Source organism: Rhinatrema bivittatum, chromosome 2 (genome assembly GCF_901001135.1).
Source record: "Rhinatrema bivittatum chromosome 2, aRhiBiv1.1, whole genome shotgun sequence".
In the NCBI taxonomy this organism is placed as follows: domain Eukaryota; kingdom Metazoa; phylum Chordata; class Amphibia; order Gymnophiona; family Rhinatrematidae; genus Rhinatrema; species Rhinatrema bivittatum.
Genome location: NC_042616.1, coordinates 537,902,899 through 537,922,286, shown reverse-complemented (window position 1 = coordinate 537,922,286; position 19,388 = coordinate 537,902,899). Strand labels below are relative to the sequence as shown.

The 19,388-nt window shown below is 39.4% G+C and overlaps 1 protein-coding gene across 1 annotated transcript in view; it reads left to right on the top strand.

Moving 5' to 3' along the window:
* ZNF236 (zinc finger protein 236) overlaps positions 1-19,388 on the top strand; it is a 531,902-nt gene that overhangs the window by 345,010 nt on the left and 167,504 nt on the right. Inside the window, 1 exon segment of the mRNA XM_029590848.1 lies at positions 12,212-12,315. Within this exon segment, the coding sequence (XP_029446708.1) occupies positions 12,212-12,315 (104 nt within the window).

Genomic DNA, 19,388 nt, shown 5'->3' with positions numbered 1-19,388 from the left:
GAATACCATAAAGGACTGGGTACAGCTATCTGTATTGGTCCTCCTTAACTCTCAAGCCCACGGATTCTGGGTTAGGGAGAAGGTCATCAAGAGGATCGCTGCTCATTTAGACGGGCTAAAAATAAAGAGCCCTCAGAGAAATTGACTAAAGCGAAAAAGGAACCTACACAGTGGGCCTACTCTTTTTGTAAAGCATTAGACTATAATGTCAAAGAGTGTCCATGTTAGAGGACATGGAGTATGAATGCCAGCTGGAGGAACAGTGCAAGAAAGTGAAGGCAGCAATAACAGAACCCCAAAATAAGAATGAAAATTGGGAATAAGAATGGGAGAACACGTTTGCAAAGCTACAAAATTGTAGTTTAGTGGATATCCCTCATCAGCATTGCAAGGAGTTTGTAATCCAGGTGGAACTGGATGAATTTCCCACCCAAGTATTAGTGGATCAATCACTAGAAAAGAGAGACACTTATCTGTGTACAAAGAAGACAAATGGGAATACTCAACCAGTCAGGTTCTGCTGATAACCACAGCAGGTCAAACCATTATGGAAGTGGGAATCCTTCCTGAGCTCCCATACCCGATTATTCTGAGACATGTTTGACACTGAGGGCCCAGCTCACAGGGAAGCAGGGTAGCCAACCCAAGGGTGGGTCACTGGTGAGGAAGTGGTGGGAATTAGCCCAAGCACAGCCAAACTGAGGGGGAGAGAATATGAGAGAACATGTAAGGAACGCCTTCAAGATACCTTAAAGGACCGGGTACAGCTATCTGTACTGATCCTTCTTAACTCTCAAGCCTGCAAGGGATTCTGGGATAGGGTGAAGCCCTGCAAATGGGGATAAGAGACCAGGGCCAGAGGGATGAAGGAGGCCCAGGGAGAGAGACAGAAGCCTTGAAAATACAAACTGTAAGTTATGATTGTTTTTGTTGAAGGGCTCAAGTCAGCTGACTGTTTTATTTATTATTGCTTAATTATAAAGATTATTGCCAGAGTCCAGCCTGGAGACTGTTCTCTAGCTAGTCCTGACCACTTGACATCACACGCTCATACATTTTCTTGTCCTGAATATATGTAAGTCTACCCCCAGTAGTGTATTTCATAACAAATTGGTTATGAAATGCACCTTGAACCTGACAGATAGGCCTTGGAGAATATTAAAAGTTACTGATTAAGAAGGGGCTTTTCTTGATAAGCTGGCATTGACCTCATAAGCCAGAAGGATCTTGTCATAAGTACATAGTTGATGCTTTCAGCATTGCATATACATAAGTGAGCTGGGGCCAAAAAACCTCAGTCTTGTATAACAGACACAGGTGTGAGACCCAAGATAATGAGTACTCCACACCATTGCCTAGGGCCCACCAATTATAGAGTCAACAAAGCACCATACCCCAGCGCACCAAGTATTGGTTAATAACTGAAAGGCAGTCTGGCCTATAAATCCAACCTCTAAGAACAAGGGCTTCGCAAAACACCAGATCTTTGTTGTCACTCACAGATCCAGAATAAGACATCAAAGCAGCAGAGATGTCCGAAAGCTGAAGGCTCTGACAAACCTATAGGCTTAATTGGCCAAGCTAACTGCTGCATTGACAGACTTCAGGAGACCAATGACGCCACCCATCACTGCATCAACCAGTTTGATTCATTCCCATTGTACCTCAACCATTCCATATGTGCTATGCAGGAGCACCTGTTACAGGTGATTATACCAGGGATTATACCAGGGATTTATCACTCAGTGGTTGCTGCTTTTTCACTGGATACATGACATACCTCTGACTACTTTGCCACAACATCTGTCTTGGGAAGTAATAATTCTATGAAAGCAGACTCTACAGGACAGAAACACAATCTGTCTACAGTTCATGTACAGACATGCCATTTTCTCTGAACATGTGTGATATCCCTTTCTTTGAGAGATTTCCAACTTTGCTTGGAAAAGATGACACAGTGGGATAGTAGTGCTTTTGCGCCTCTTCTGTAAATGAAATTTGTATTTTTTTGTAAAGTTATAAAATGTTTCAGTGTCTTTTCCAAAGAAAAATGTAGGAAAATCGGTTCTAGCGCAAAGAAGATCTCTCAGAGCTCATGGGGAAGATTTATCTAGGTTCCAGTCCCATGGCATGAATTGTGTCAGACCGAGTGAGCTGTTTCCTATAGAGATCTATAGTGCCATAGCAAGAGTCTATACTAAAGGTCTTCTGCATCCATTCTAGAGCACTTCTTTTCTTAGGCGAAAGTAGGAGATTCTTAAAGGAGGCAGTAAAGGAAGTCCTCTGTGTATTCTGTACAGTAATCCTCTGTGATTCAGCTTATGACATTCTCCTTCCTGATGCTTTCCCAGCATTTGTTTGCGGGAGGGGGGTAGCAGGTGTCTGGCTGGAGGAAGACATTAATGTGGGCTTCAGTGTGGTCCCTCACTGCAATATTCAAGCAATCAGGAAAAAAATTCCAGTTATATCTGAGTTATTATTAACTCAGGAACCAGATATTATTTGCATAACAGCGTCTTGGTTATTAGAATCAGATTTATTATTATTAAATCAATTATAAGTTAGTGGTTACCAGATTTTCTGTAAGCCCAGGTTGAATAAGAAGGGAAGTGGACTGTTGATTATTGCTAAATCTAAATGTGCTTTAAAAATAGTAGAATGCAATATATATTCCGAACTTGAAGTTTTAGTACTCCATAATGTTTTATGGAGTATTTGTCTTGTTTATGCGCCGCCAAGAATCCTAGAGAATAGCCCTATGGAATTATTGGACATACTATATTCCATTAATGGTGACAAAAAAGACAGCTGCAAGCTAATTTTAAGTACTATGGAAGCTCTAGGATGGTCTCAAATGTTTAAGGACCCAACTCATCTAAAAGGTCATACATTAGACCTAGTTTTTGTTAGGTCAATTGATACACATTTCAAGTTTATAAAAGTTAATAGTAAGGTTGTTCCGTGGTCTGATCAATTTTTGATCAATATCTCGTTGTCCCTAACTGAGAATAAAAATATGAAGAATCCTCCAGGTCAAACTCTGTATAAGAGAAGACATTTTGACACAGATTTGTTAAAGGAATCTTGGATCCCTCAGTTACAGAAGAAAAAAACTAATAATTCAGAAGAAGCAATTCTTTATTGGACGAAGTCACTAAATTGTGCTTTGAATCAAATTGCTCCCATTACTAAATTAGTTGTCAATAGATTATATAAAGCAACTTGGTTTGGTAAAGAAATGACGGTCTATAAAAAAAACAAAAAACCAACTGAGAGCAAAGGAGTGTAGTTGGAGGAAGGATAAATCTGAAAGAAATTGTCAAGTTTATTTGAAAGAACTACATAATTATAGGGAAATAAGCAGAAAAGAGACTATTTTGCAAAGCAGATACAAGGGGCAGTTAATCAATCAAGAGAATTATTTTATATTGTAAAAAAGTTGACTTCCAAAGCTTCTGTCTTTCCGGAAATTCAGGCTATCCCTAGTGCTCAGGAATTTGGTTTATTTTTCAACGAGAAAATTAATAAAATAACTTCCTATTTTGCAAATAAGTCCGAGATTGATAGTGAGGGAGCGACCTGTATCTGGGAATCATTTACTTTAGTGAGTTTGAAAGAAAATTTTCACCTTATTGGGAGTCTGAAACCTAACTTTTGCCCATTGTCAAACTGTTCGAATATCTCGTTTAAACTATTGGGGACAGATCTTGCTTGTTTTCTTAGTGAATTAATTCATTATTCATTAAGGGAAGGCCATGTTCCTGCTGCTTTAAAAGCGGCAACATTAAACCTGTAATGAAAAAACCTACTTTAGATCCGATGGATCTAAAGTAGGTTTTTTTCATTAATTATTCATTAAGGGAAGGCCATGTTCCTGCTGCTTTAAAAGCGGCAACATTAAACCTGTAATGAAAAAACCTACTTTAGATCCGATGGATCTAAAGTAGGTTTTTTTCATTAATTATTCATTAAGGGAAGGCCATGTTCCTACTGCTTTAAAAGCGGCAACATTAAACCTGTAATGAAAAAACCTACTTTAGATCCGATGGACCTTACTGGTTACCGTCCTATTAGTAACTTATCGTTTGTAGCCAAAATACTGTAGAAAGTAGTTCTTAGCAGAAACGAAATGGAGATCTCCATTTCGTTTCTGCTATACAGCCAACTGGATCGGCTTCCGATTTGCTTTCTGGGAAAGTAGTTCTTATTCAACTCCAAGAGTTTTTGGACATCAATCAGATATTGGATGATTTTCAATATTTATTTATTTAATAGCTTTTATATACCGAAGTATAGCTCACTGCCTTCACTCCGGTTTACAGGATAACAACTTATTACATTTAAAAACAGTAGAACCATGTAACATATTAGAACTGATCACCTTAAAACATTTTGTTAAACAATATTACTGCGCAAGGAATTACAATGAACAATCAGGTAGTGATTAACATGTCGTATAAAGACTTGTGTACTTCATCAATCGTTTGGGGGGGGGTGTTTAAATTTTTCTTACTTGGGTACTTCATCAATCTCTGGGAGAGTTTAGAATGGTTTTAGGCCAAAGTTTAATATAGAAGCACTGTTATTATCTCTTACTGATATGTTTCAGCAAGGTTTGGTCAAGGGTCCTTGGGTCAAGGTTTCTTTTTGGTATTTCTAGATCTCTGTGCAGCTTTTGACACAATCGACCATTCGATTTTAATTCATCATTTACGTAGTATTGGGATTGGCAATATCTGTCTGAATTGGTTCTCTTCATTCTTGAAAGATGGTTCACAATGTGCTGTGTGGCAAATGAATGATCCGATAGGTTTGAGCTTAATACTGGAGTCCCACTGGGTTCGTCCCGGTTATTTTCAACATCTATATAGCCCCAGTGTGTAAAGTGTTAGCAGAACTAGAAGTTGGATATTTGTCTATATGTAGACAATATCCAGTTTTACATACCTATTCAAGATTCCTTTGAATCCTCATTGAAGAAGGTTACTTGAAAACTTTGAAGGAATGGCTCTTTCAGAACAGACTATTGCTAAATATTTCTAAAACGGAAATTTTATATTTGGCAAGATCTGTGGACCCTAGTGTGCAAAACCTTTTTATATTATATGATCAAAAAATCCCAGTTGTGAATGAAACTAGAAATTTGTGAGTTGTCATGGATACAACTTTGTCAATGAAATCCCAGATTAAGATGATTAAAATCTCTTATTTCAAACTGCCCTTGTTATGGAGACTCCAACCTTTTGTAAATCAAGGAGTCTTGAGAACCATCATATAGTCTATGGTCTTGTCTCCTCTCGACTTTTGCAATTCCCTGTATTTAGGGCTGCTACAAAAGTCATTGAAAGCCCTATAGATGATACAAAATTCGGCAGTTAGGTTTAACACTGGGGTTAGGATGAGGGAGCATGTAACTCCATCATTGATGAGTCTATGGAATGCGCTGTCTCTAGACCTAAAAGAAGAGATATCGATACTAAGATTTAGAAAACATCTAAAGGCTCATTTGTTTTTACAGGCATATGCTGATACATAGCTGTAGAGGAAACTGTGTCAGATTAAATGACTAAGTCTTGAGTATTGTGATAAGCTGGGTTTCAGGTTCGGGATCTAAGTTAAATTCCTGAGTAAATTTAAATTTAATGAATGCTATTAGGGTGTTTATATTATTTTAATGTTTTTTTATTTCTGCTGGTTTTGTCTTTTTAAAGAGTTTATTATGAATGTATTTATGTTAAACTGCATAGAATTTTGGATATGCGAGATATAAATATTTTAAATAAATATTGTGTAGATTATAGCTTATGATCACAATCATAGCCACTTTCTCTAGGGAGTACTGTAGTGTCCCATTTGAGCAATGCATATATCCATTGAGATTTTTTAACACTCCAAATGTGTACTCTGTTATATCCTGTCTACCTGAGTCCTCAGAACAGTCAATGGAATAAGGAGCTATGGCCAACACCCATATCCTGCAGCATCTAGGAGGAAGCCATGGAAATATTGAACTGCATTAAGATTCCGAAGTGTCAACTATTCGATCAGCCTATGCACAACTTTCCTTTGAGGGTTTTTTTCATACCAAATTATCTGACCCCTAATAAATAAGTGTGTGTGTGTGTGTGTGTGTGTGTTAGTTTGGTTTCAGGCATGAAAGTTGTCTCATATTGACCTTGTTAGATTTGACTTCTATGCTTGGTGAAGTATGGGGAGGTAGGGCTGTAAAATGTGAAACATATTGTGCATGTGGCTTAAGGTTTGATCAGATAAAGGAGAACTTCTCTATCATCTACCATGTGCTATAATAGCCCCCCCCCTTGAATTAATCGAAAAGGGCAGAGTTTTGCTTTATAAAGGAATCATAGCAGGACCCAAGATATCTGACCACCACATTCAGAATTCACATGTTCATGTCAAAAACCTTGTGCACATTCAAGGAATGAAAGAATTTACTTTTCCTAAAGGCCCCTTCCCTTTTATGAGGTGGTGTAAGCAGTAGTTGTAGACAATCAATTGCATCCATCAGGTTATCTAAGCTGGTGATGCAATAAAATCCCTTTTGAAGTCCTTCCATTGTTGCCTGTGAATGAGCTATAGAATATAAATCCATACTTATCTGTTCAGGCTAGCAGTACCTACTGGAAACATCCAGAAAAAAAGCTTCATTTCATCCCACCAACTGCAGAAATTGTGAATTGAAAAATCCAAGAAGCCAAATAATGTAACAGATCTAGGAGTTTGACAAGCAAAGGAGTGGTGAGAGACCTGGATAATGATAGTCATTATTGAACTTTCACTTCTCAAGGACTGTCGTAATGGCCTCTGAGCTCACATGGTACTTATGGATTACTACTTTTCTGGCAGGCTCAGTATAGTCTTGGATCTGAAGACACTTTGGTGTGGCTGCCTTCTTGCTCCTGGCCTCCTCCTCCTCTCTTTAGTCTTGTCAGCTTTCCTTCCTCCTTCTCCCCTTCCTTTTATGTCCTCTTTACCTGTTCGTCCTCCTCTTTCCTTTCTTGCTGCTTCCTCTGTCTCTCACGAATTGTCCTTCTCCTCTGTGTCTCCTGTTATTGCTTCTCCACTCCTGCCATAGCTCCTCCTGCCCTAATAACTATATTTCTACCTTGAAACCTTCAATGCATGCTAGCAGCTGAGCCCTTTATATAGCTTGTGTGCTACAACGTTAATGCCTGGTCTGAGGCAAGTATTAAAAATTAGGATTCAATGAGCAGATGCTAATTAACATGTGGAGAAGAACATTACCTTGCTATTTAGCTTGTGCCCACTAAAATGTACTAGAGACTTGGTGATTGATGCAAAATATTGACTAATTCCATCATTTTGAGATTCCTGTTTTCTTAGGCTGTTTGTAGAAGGAATCAGTACTGAGGGGGAAATCTCATGTTTGTGAGCTCCAAGCCAAGTGTGCCTGAGCAAATATAATGCAAAAGTGTCAAAGAAATTGTTTTAATGAAAGTAATTCAACATTGTTAAATTCATATATCATTTGATTTAAATAATAAACACAAACATTAAATTTGACTTCATATTTGTATAGATAACCATAATTGGGTGGTAAATATATAGCTGCCATTATGCCATTCATCTGCATGCTATCTTTTGCCTTGTTCGCAGGGTTCACAACCTGCATGCATGCACACATGCACAGCTTAGAGGGAACAGTGCACCCAACTTACTTAACTTTACGATTCCCATCACTCCTTCCGAGATCCTCTGTTTATCTCAAGCTTCCTTGAATTTTGATACAGTTTTTGTCTCCACCACCTCCATTGGGAAGCCATTCCATGCATCTACTTTCCTCTCTATCAATAAATAATTCCTAAGATTGCTCCTGCCTTTCACTCTCATCCCATGATGCCTCATTCTAGAGCCTCCTTTTCATGGAGGGGGAGGCTCACCTCCTGTGCTTGGAAACTTTTGAGTTATTTCAATGTCCCTATCATATCTCTCCTATCTCTCCTTTCCTCTAGAGTATACATGTTTAGATCTTTAAATCTATCCCCATATGCTTGAGAACAAAGATTATTAACCATTTAAGTAGTCACCCTCTGGACTGACTCCAACCAGTTTATACCTATTGAATGTGCGGACTCCAGAATTATGCACAGTATTCCAAATGAGGTCTCACAAGGGACCTATGCAGGGGCAATATCATCTCCCTGTTTCTGCTGACCATTCCTCTCCTTATGCAGCCAAGCATCTTTCTGGCTTTTGCTGTTGCTTTATCCACCTGTTTGACCGTTAAAATTATCAGATACAATCACCCCTAGATCCTGCTTTTCTTTCGTGCTTAGAATTTCACCTCCATTTCTGTACTTCTCCCTTGTTTTTTTTTTGCAGCCTAACTGTTCTACTTTGCATTTTTTAGCATTAAGACTTAACTGACTGACCCTAGACCATTCTTGGAGCTTTGCTAGATCCCTCCTCATGTTTTTCCACACCTTCCCTGCTGTTATTATCTTGTTGCAGATTTTAGTATCATCAGCATGAAGATAAACATTTTCCAACAATCCATCTATGTTACTCATGAAAATGTGGAGAAGACCCAGTCCAAGGAACAATCCCTGAGGCACACCGCTAGTAATGCCCACATCTTCAGAGTAAACTCTATTTACCACTACTGTTTGTCGGCTCCCACTCAGCCATTTTGTAACCCTGTCAGTCACGCTAGGGTCCATATCAAGGGCGTTCAATTTATTATAAGTCGCCTATGCGGAACCCTGTCAAAGCTTTACTGAAATCCAACTACACTGCATCTAGCAGTCACCCAATCAAAGACTATCAGATTTGTCAGACAAGATCTACCTCTGGTTAAACCATGCTGCCGCAGATCTTGCAATCCATTGGGTTCCAGAAACTGCACTATCCTCTTTGTTTTAGCGGTGATTCCATTAATTTGTTCACCACAGCGATCAGACTAACCGGCCTGTAGTTCTCAGCCTCCTTGCTTCCACTTTTATGAATAAGAACCACATCTGCCCATGTTTGGTCCTCCAGAGCTACTTCTGAATCAAGCATTGAAAAGGTCAGGCAGCAGATTGGCCAGGATTACTCAAAGTTCTCTTAGAACCTTCTGATGTATCCCATCTTGCCCTATTACCTTATCTAATTTAAGTCTAGTTAGCTCTTCACGAACACACTTTTCTGAAAATCAATTGAGGTTTACTTTGCTTCCCAATCTTATTTGTTTTTTTGTTTTATTTGGTCCTGCTTCTGGCCCTTCTACAATGACATTGAACAGGAATATTTGTTAAGAAAGTTCACTGTTTCCTCATCATCTTCTATGTATTTCTCTTCTTCACCTATGAGTCTCACAATGCCACACTTGCACTTCCTTCTGTCACTAACATATATAAGAAAAAAAGTCTCTTCCTCCTGTTTTACCATATTTGTTATTTTTTCTTCCATTTTCTTCCATTTGCATTCCTGACTGCTTTCTCTCATAACTTTTCCATATATTGTTGCCTACAGTGGCATGTGGTGACATTTATAGTAGGGGATGTAGTAAATCCAGCAAATATTAGTGCAGTGTCTAACTTTAACATAATTTGATGTACTTACTGTTTTGGGCTGAATTGATGGTACAGCTTCCTGGAATAACCATGAAAACAAATAGTCCCTTGCCACCCCTACCCACATACACATACTCTGCCACTCCCCAGCCTAGCCACACACATACATATCCTGTGCAACACAGCATGTAAAAATGTTAAAGAGAAATCGATTTGTGCCTTATTAAATTGAATCCACCTAAAAATGTAAAATTTTGGCAATTTGTGCCACAAAAACATTGATAAGCTATATTTGTTGAGGGTCTATCTGTGTTTTGCATTTGGAACCAAGGTGAGCTTTCTTTTACTGTAGAGAATTTCTGTGTCAGGATTTGTAGCCAATAGAAATCCAACTTGTTCTATTTTCCAGTCAGCAGTTACAGCTCAACCTCCGAGCCTCATCCTGTCCCCAAAAGTCTCACTCAATCCCTTCTTCCATCTGCCCAAAACAACCCAATCTTGCTCCCATGTACCCTCTCCTCCCAAGTCCTCACCAGTCTCACTCCCACATACCCCTCCCCCAGATCTCCAGCAGACGTAGCTCTCACATACTCCCTCCCCCCAGGTCCCCTACCAGTCTTGCTTCCAGGTTTCTGTAGACAGAGACAGGGACACCAGATGCTGAGCCTTCTAAGAGCAGAATGGCATAGGGCCTGATAAATACTGTAACAATTGTGATTATCCTGACCTGCTGCTTTGCTCCTGCTAGCAGCCTTGTCCAATCTGCCCTCTCTACTGCAGAACATTCGTGGCCCACAGACATTAAAGCTCTCTCCACAAGGTTCCACGGAGGGTGGACCGACACTCCTGGCACGGCTCCTCAGCTCCTTTCCCTTCCCTCCCGGTTTGAGGTTATTTAACCAGCAGCATAGCATAGGGCAGAAGATGGGACCTTGCTTCTGCCTCATGCTACGCTGCTGCCTGCTGTCCAGTAATAATGGACCTGAGCCCCTGCTGACTGCCAAAGATGCTTCTATTGCCACCACAGTGATGAGGTTGTCTCCTGATTGGCCCTCTGTGGCTGGCAGTTGGGCAAGCTGCTGCTTCTGTTTGCCCCTCAGGGCAGTCAGGTTATCATGCACTGTAGCTGCAGGGCTGGGGATTCACTGAATCCCTTGAAGGCCCTGACTGCATGCCATTTGTCACCTGTTTTCCTCATTCTGTGATCTCTTATAGTTTATGAATGCTAACCATTTCTCCCTCACCTTTTCAGCTACATTTTTAGAAAGCCATAGCAGCCTGTTTTTCCTCTTTCCTTTATTTACTTTCCTAACAAAAAAGTTAGTTGCCTTATAATTTCTTTTTAGTTTTGCCCACTACTCTCCTAATTCTCCTAGATTTTCCTATCCAGCTTATGATTCCTTGAGGTACTCCCCCATTTTAACAAAGTTAGTTTTCCTGAAGTCTAGGATCTCTTCCTTTGAATGAACCATTCATAGTACTCATTGAACCATGGCTTTGTGACTGCAACAATATCCAAGTCCACCTACACTTTTAGGACTTGCAGTTCTGGTATTTTATTGGCCAGGCTATGAGCATTTGTAATCATATGTTTCCAGCTATAAGTTTATGACTTGCTTGTGCTCTGCATAGCCTTATACCTACCTACTTCTATCCTGCTGCTCAAGAGTAGACTAGTAAATTCATTACTTCCATGATTTCCTCCACAATCTCCCTTTGCTTTTTGGGGATGACATCCCAAAACCATGGGCTTTCATCTTCCACTGCTGCCCTCTAGTTTTAAACATTTGCCAATGTATGACATGAATTTCTTAAGATTCTTTTTGCAGACACTAAAAGATTTAGGCCATTATTAGAGTACAGCCTTTTATTGTTCTATCTATGGCTCCAATGTATCCAAATCCTTCTTGCACCAGATCCTGAGCCACACATTGAAGATGGCTATATGATATAGCCTTTCCTCTCCCTTACCATGAGCAGGCAATATCCCTGAAAAAGCTATGATCATTGTCAGATGTCTAATTTCATCCTCTAAATTCTGTCATTCTCTCTGTACTACTCTTGACTTCATTTACAGTCACGTCATTGGTTTCCAAATGGATTATAACATCAAGGTCAGAGACCTTGAGGTAGAAAGGGGGAAACCCATAATACTGCATGTATACATGAAAAACAATTTTTAAAAGTATTTGACTCATTGCATAATGCTGACTCACTGCTATATAAAATTATTCTTGTGTAGCAGTGACTGCTATGCAAAAATGTTATTGTAAAATATTCCCTGGGAATTCCAGACGATATTTGTACCTTGTATGTATATTGCAAACATCTACGTGGATAGCAATTTACAATATCTTCTTAAGTATGCATAATTTAAAAATGTTAAATACGTTGCCCTAATAAGAAGTAACTGACCTGACTAGTTATAATAAATAATTTGTCTGTTGTTAATAGCTACTATGTGTACTGATGATTCAGGAGCTTAACCAGTTGGAGCCAATGTAGGGACTAAAGTTTGAGTATATGTTGAATATCTTAATGTTAATTAACAGAAATCTTAACAGAGAATAATTGTACTGTATTTGTGTAGCATATGGAAAACCAATGCTATATTGTATTTTAAAAAATATTATGTTATCACTTTTATAAGGTTTCTTTGTTTTCTCTTTCTATAGGCATATTCGTATCCATACTGGTGAGAAACCTTATAAGTGTGATGAATGTGGAAAAAGTTTTACAGTGAAGTCTACTCTGGATTGTCATGTAAAAACACACACAGGTCAGTAACTGTTAGTACTTGGGCATTTGCTGCAAAAGAATGGAGCTAGCCACTTTATGTTGTAAAATTGCCAAAGAAAATGTTGTCATGTTCCTTAATTGCACAACCAGCATTGACTATTTGATGATGCATAATTTTCTGATTCATTTACTTGACTTGCTTTACTATTTTATTAGCAATAAGTAACCTAATTATTCCTTAGCATTATGTTCTTGTACTCTGTTTGCTTCTAAAAATTTCAGAGAGCATTAATTTTATTGTAAATAATTGATCTTGTTAAAACACAATAACAAACACTGACCACCATAAAATATATGTAAAAATATAATTTAACCTACAATAATTCTACTTATTAGTATATGAAACCTCTTTGGGTCATGAATACCTCTGTAAAAGGTTGTAATAATAAAAACTCCCCCACCCACCTGCCCGACCCCATTACCAATATGAAGTCAATCTTTAGTAAGCTGGTGAGCGGCAAGTTACCTAGCTAAAGTTAGCCGGATAACTTATCCCAGGTATTCAGCAGGATAAATGTCCCTAAAATTATCCGGCTACATGTTTGAATATAACAGGTTAGGTTTTAAAGTTATCCAGCCTTGTGCAGCTGGATAAGCTCCACTTAACTGGATATTTATTTATTTTATTTATTTATTTATTTAAGAGTTTTTTTTATACCGAGGTATAGCTAGCTGCCTTCACTCCGGTTTACATATATAACAACCTATTACATTTAACAGTAACTGGACCAGAAAAACTACTTATTACAATCGACATCAACATTTATAACAGGGTATATCTGTGATCAGACCATGTAAATGGGGTGAGCAAGTCTGGGTAAAGTTCAATAAGTTTTTTTGAATAATCTAGCTTAAAATGTTCTGTGTCATAGTCTTAGGAGTGGATTTGCATACCCGAAACAGGTTATGTATTAGATATGTTATTTGATATTAACCAATACTATCCTTGAATGTTTGACTGAATATCCATGTTTTGAGCTCTTTTTTGAATGATTTAATGTTGCTTTGTGAGCTCAAGTGTTCTGGTAGTGAGTTCCATAATTTCGGACCAGCGATGGATATGGCTCTGTTTCTTGTGGTGGATAGCTTGGCTAATGGGAGTGATGGTATATCTAGGTGTAATTTACTTGCTGTTCTAGTCGTACGTTGCAATTTGTGTATATGTATGACATTGTCAAGGGCCGTGTTATCTGCTTTGTATATTGCATTGTGTAAGATTGTTAGTATTTTGAATTCAATTCTTTTTCTACCAGTAGCCAGTGTAGACTGTTGAGCACGGGGGTGATGTGGTCTGATTTCTTTTTGCCAGATAGGACTCTAGCTGCGGCGTTCTGTAGTAATTGAAGTGGTTTTAAGGCCACTTTAGGTAGACCTATCAAGAGTGAGTTGAAATAGTCAAGGCTGGTGAAAATAAGAGATTGTAAGACGGTTCTGAATTCTTGGTGGTGGTTTTAGATGTTTAAGTATTTGGAGTTTATGGAAACCTTCTTTTGTTTTTGTTGTGATGTGTTTTTTGTAGCTTAGTTCACTGTCAATCCAAATACCGAGGTCTTTTATGTTGTCTTTAAGTTGTATGCAGATGTCTATTTGAAAGGATGGGTGGTTTTTGATCCTGAGTTTTTTCTTTCTATTAGAATGCATTCGGTTTTGCTCATGTTTAGACATAATTTTAGGTGGTTTAGCATATTTCTAATCAAAGCAAGGTGAGAGGCTGCTAGTATCAGTGCATCTTTGATGGTGGAAGTAATTGGAATGAGGAGTTGTATGTCGTCAACATACATATAGTAGGTTACGCCTAGGCTTGATAGGAGTTGGCATAGCGGTAGAAGATAAATATTAAAGAGTGTGGCCGAGAGAGCAGATCCTTGTGGCACTCCTGTATCGAGGGGGATGGCTTCAGATGAGTTGTTATTGATGGAGACTTTGAAATATCTGTCTTTTAGGAAAGAAGTGAACCAGTCTAGAATTTTGCCTGAGAGTCCTATGTTTGCTACTCTTGATATTAGCCTTTTGTGGTCAACTGTGTCAAATGCTGCGGAGAGGTCAAGGAGGATTAGTAAATGGCCTATTTTGTTATCAAGGCCTCTTAATATATTGTTAGATAGGTTGAGCAGTAGAGTTTCTGTGCTGAGGTTTTTCCTAAAGCCGTGTTGGGTGGGATGTAGTATTTTGTAGTTGTCGAGGTGTTCATTGAGTTGTTTCAGGACCGCTTTCTCTGTCATTTTTGCAAGTAGGGGTAGGTTTGATATTGGACGGTAGTTGTTCAAGTCGTCTGAGCTCAGGTTCTTCCTCTTTAGTATTGGTTTGATTGTTGCGATTTTTAACTTGACTGGTAGGTCACCTTCTTTGAGTGATTTATTGATAATTGCTGCTACTGTTGGGGCTATGGAATGAGCAATTTCCTTTAGCTCTCGAGTGGGGATGGTGTCTAGGTCATGGCGAGCTGGGTTTATTTTTCTTAGCATTTTTTCTGTTTCCGTGGTGGAGATGGGTTCAAAATTAGACCATGGTGTTATATTTGTTGTGGATATTTGGTTTTCTTTGATCGAGGAGTTGTTGAAGGCATCAGTTATTTTGGTTATTTTGTTCTTGAAGAACGTAGCTAAATCTTGGCTTAAATTTTTGGTTTCGGTTGTGTCGGAGTTGATGTTTTCAGAAATGAGGTTGTTTACTATGTTGTAAATGGATTTGGAGTTATTGGTGGAGTTTTTGATCTTTTGACTGTAGTAGTCACGTTTAGTATTCAGAATCATTTTTTTTATAAGCGGCTAGTTGCGTGCGGTATCTCTGTGGTGTCACGGGACGCTTGTCTTTTTGCCATTCTTTTTCAGATTTCCTAAGGTTGGATTTCATGTTTCTTAGTTGAGAGTTGTTCCGTTGTTCTCTGTGATTCTTTAGCTGTTTAAATTTCTCAGGGTTTATATTATTTGCGGTGCCTTCTGTAATTTGGAACCATGATTGGATAGCGTTATTTATGTTTGAGAGGTCCAGATTTGCTAGTTGTTTTCCAAGTTCTTGTTGGAGAAGGTTGGTTTGGAAAGGTGGTCGGTATTTGAAGGATCGTTGTGATTCTTTGTTTTTGCCGTGTTGTTGATGTTTGCTTGGGTCTTGCATTGTAAGAGGTAGTGATTGGACCAAGGGACTGGTCTGTATGTAATAGATGTGTCTGAGAAATAGTTGTTAGTGAAAATCAGGTCCAGTGTATGTCCCGCTTTATGTGTGGGGTTGTTCACTTGTAGGTTGCAATTTAGACTTGATAGCATGTCTAGCAGGGTTTGGCTATTTTGTGATCTGGGACTGGTATCTGTGTGAAGATTGAAGTCGCCAAGAATGATAGTAGGTTTTTTCATACTGATGTTTGTTATTAGGAATTCCAGGAGTGGAGAGATATCGTTATCTAGAAGTTTGGGCAGGGAGTATACTAGGCATATTTATTTATTTATTTATTTTATTTAGCATTTTTCTATACCGAACTTCATGGTTAAATACCATATCAGATCAGTTTACATCGAACGGGGGATACTTGTAACAGAAATGGAACAGTACAAAATAATCAGAAGAGAGCAGTAAGTTACATTATTTGTAGGTTTTGTGAGTCAGAGTGATATTTCATATTGTTTTGGGAGACCGTGTGGAATCACTTTCATTGAGAAATGTTTTTTTAAAATAAGGAGTAGTCCTCCTCCTCTTCGGGACTTGCGAAGGATTGAAAATGTGTCATATGCACTGTTGTCTAGTTGGTTCATTAGGACTTGATCGGTATTTTTGAACCAGGTTTCTGTTATGGCGATGAAATCGGGGTTATTTTCTTGTAGTATGTCAGATATTAACATGCATTTTTTGGTTAAGGATTGAGCATTTATGAGAAGGAAGGTGAGACACAGTATGTTTTTGATATTTTTCATTAGTGGGATGTTTATTAGGTATCTGTCTTTTTTGATGAAGCGTGTTGGTCAATGTCGCCATCTTTGGTATGGCTGATGATTTTCGTTGATGGCTTAAGGTTTAGTTGGCGGGTGCTAGGGGATGTTGTGAGAGATATGGAAGCTGTAAGAGATCAGTCTGAATGCTGGGTTAGATTAGGATGATTGTTTGAGGAGGTTTGATGAGATCCGGATGAGTGCTGGAGGATGCTTGATGAGATCCGGATGAGTGCTGGAGGGTGATTGATGAGATCAGGATGAGTGCTGGAGGGTGATTGATGAGATCAGGATGAGTGCTGGAGGATGCTTGATGAGGTCAGGATGAGTGCTGGAGGATGCATGATGAGATCAAGATGAGTGCTGGAGGATGCATGATGATATCAGGATGTGTGCTGGAGGATGTATGATGATATTAGGATGAGTACTGGAGGATGCTAGATGAGATCAGGATGAGTGCTGTAGGATGCTAGATGAGTGCTGGAGGGAGCTGGATGAATGCTTGAAGAGGGTGGGTGATTGCTGTAGAAAGCTGGATGAATGCTGGAGAAGGCTGTGTGAATGCTGGAGTTTGGACGTTTGAGGCGGTGCTGGAAAGGCCGTCAGCGGATGGGAGAGGCCCCAGTCCTGGGTCCTGGGGCTCACCAAGGGGCGCGCTAAGGGGCAGGCCCCTTAGGTCCCGCTCCTTCGGACGCCCGGCGCGTGACACCGCCGGGAGGCGCTAAGATTTAAAGGCCTTCTAGCTGCCCTCTGATAGGCCTGGTGCCTATCGTATCTTGAAAGATATCCGGTTAAGTGGCACACTCAAATTAAAAAAAAAAAGAAAAAGAAAGAAAAGTGCCTTTTGGATCTATGACCAGATTACTTTCCCCTTCCCCAAGAACTCATATGTGACCTTGCTGGGCCTTGCACCCTTCACCCCCAAACCTCTCCAATGTTAAAAATAAATAAATAAAATAAAATAAAAAGATCAGCGCTCCCCTGTACTATTCCTCTTTCCATTTGTTTTTCTAATTTAAATATTGGCTCTCTCCTGTTCCCCCACCCCCTCCACTCACAAGCACCGTAACCTTGGCTGCTCCTGTACTCCCTCCCCCAGCCCCCTGGAGCAAGGTATTCACTTATCCACTTCCGGCATTTCCGTTGCAGCTTTGTCAGACAAGCACTGGAATTGTAAGCTATCCCTCAGTGTATGCAACCAGCGCTGCTCCAGATAGCAGCTGAGCTAGAAGTGTAAACTGAGGGGTAGCTGGATGCCATCGGCCCTGTTGAAAAGTCTGTTGTCAGCGGGGGAAATTTAGCTCAGTATCCATAATTCGGCGAGATGTCCTTGGTGCAGCACGTGAAGGTTCGGCTTTGCACTCCCTGGACCCTGACATCACATTATCCCCAAATAGCTGTCTTCCCTCCGATTAACCTCTGAGCTGATCAGCTGAGTTACATGTTGCTGCCTCTGCTGCTGTGGAGTCACGGCTAGAAGGCAATGAGAGACGATCTCCCGATCTTTCAGTTTCTCTGAATTCATTCATGCCAGGGAGAGTAGGAGGAGCAGGAGAAGGAAGAACGGAGCAAGATGGTGCTGTCTCTATTTCTGCAACTATGGCTATGATGGACCCATCTTTGGCATCTCAAGTATTTTCCAGGGAGAAAGAAGAACATATTCTTCCTAAATCTGCTATTATAGCGTTGGATTCATTTTGGGAAGCAACCGCAGGCCTTTCCTCTCAACTGAGTCATTTTCTCTCACAAGAAAAATTTTCAATACAGCTTCAGGAGTTCCAACCCAAAATCTTCTCTTTGCAGGAGAATGTTGGAACCTTATCTAAGGGACATATGGCTTTGCAACATAAAATGGTATTGTTGGAAAATGTGGTCAGATCTAAGAATAAAAGACAAATTTTCCTAGACAAAAGGAACTCTTTCTCCTTCACAGATGCTTAGAAGATATTTTATGGAAGTTTTGAAAATTACTGAGGACATTTTACCTCCTATTGCCAATTCTTATTATTTGCAAAGAAGTTCCTCATCTTGATCCTGAATTACAAGCTTTCTTAGACGTCCTGAATCTTACTGATTTTTTTGGAAAGTTATACTACCAAAGAATCTTTTTCCTCTAGTCTAGTTGCTACATTTGTGGTGGACTCAGGCCAGGGTTTAGTCATGAGATATATTTTCTAAATAGATTAAAACTTTTTCTGAATTTTCAGGTCAATATTTTTCCTGATGTTGCGAAAGCAACCCAGCTTAGGCAGAAGAGGTTCTTACTTCTGAGACCTGGGGTGTTGCAGGTTCTTTTTTTTTATCTGTTCAAATATGTCTTCTTTTCTATTGCATCTCTTCCCCCATTGGTGGGCTAAAGTTTGATTATAGTTTTCCTTTATATCTGTGTTTGTTTTTTGGGTTTTTTTAAACTAGTATTTTCTGTACAAAATTTTATTTTTGTATGTATTATAAAAAGTTATAAATGAATAATAAAAAAAACTGAGGGATAGCTTATAGTTCCAGCATTTCTCTGTCAGAATTGCACTTGGAAGCAGGTTGATTTATACTATATAAGAACTTATCCAAACCTTTTTTGAACCCAGCTATACTAACTGCACTAACCATATCCTCTGGCAACAAATTCCAGAGCTTTATTGTACGTTGAGTGAAAAAGAATTTTCTCCAATTAGTGTTAAATGTGCTACTTGCTAACTTCATGGAATGCCCCCTAGTCCTTCTATTATTCGAAAGTGTAAATAACCGAGTCACATCTACTCGTTCAAGACCTCTCATGATCTTAAAGACCTCTATCATATCCCCCCTCAGCCGTCTCTTCTCCAAGCTGAACAGCCTTTCCTCATAGGGGAGCTATTCCATCCCCTTTATCATTTTGGTTGCCCTTCTCTGTACCTTCTCCATCGCAACTATATCTTTTTTGAGATGCGACGACCAGAATTGTACACAGTATTCAAGGTGTAGTCTCATCATGGAGCGATATAGAGGCTCCATGGTGAGACTCCTGGTTGGACATTTCTTGGAGTGGGGGAGGCATGCACAGCCAGGTTTTACAGGGGTTGTGTTGGAGAGAGCAGGAGAGAGACAATATTTAAATTAAAAAAACAAAACAAATGGGAAGTGGAGAGGGCGATTT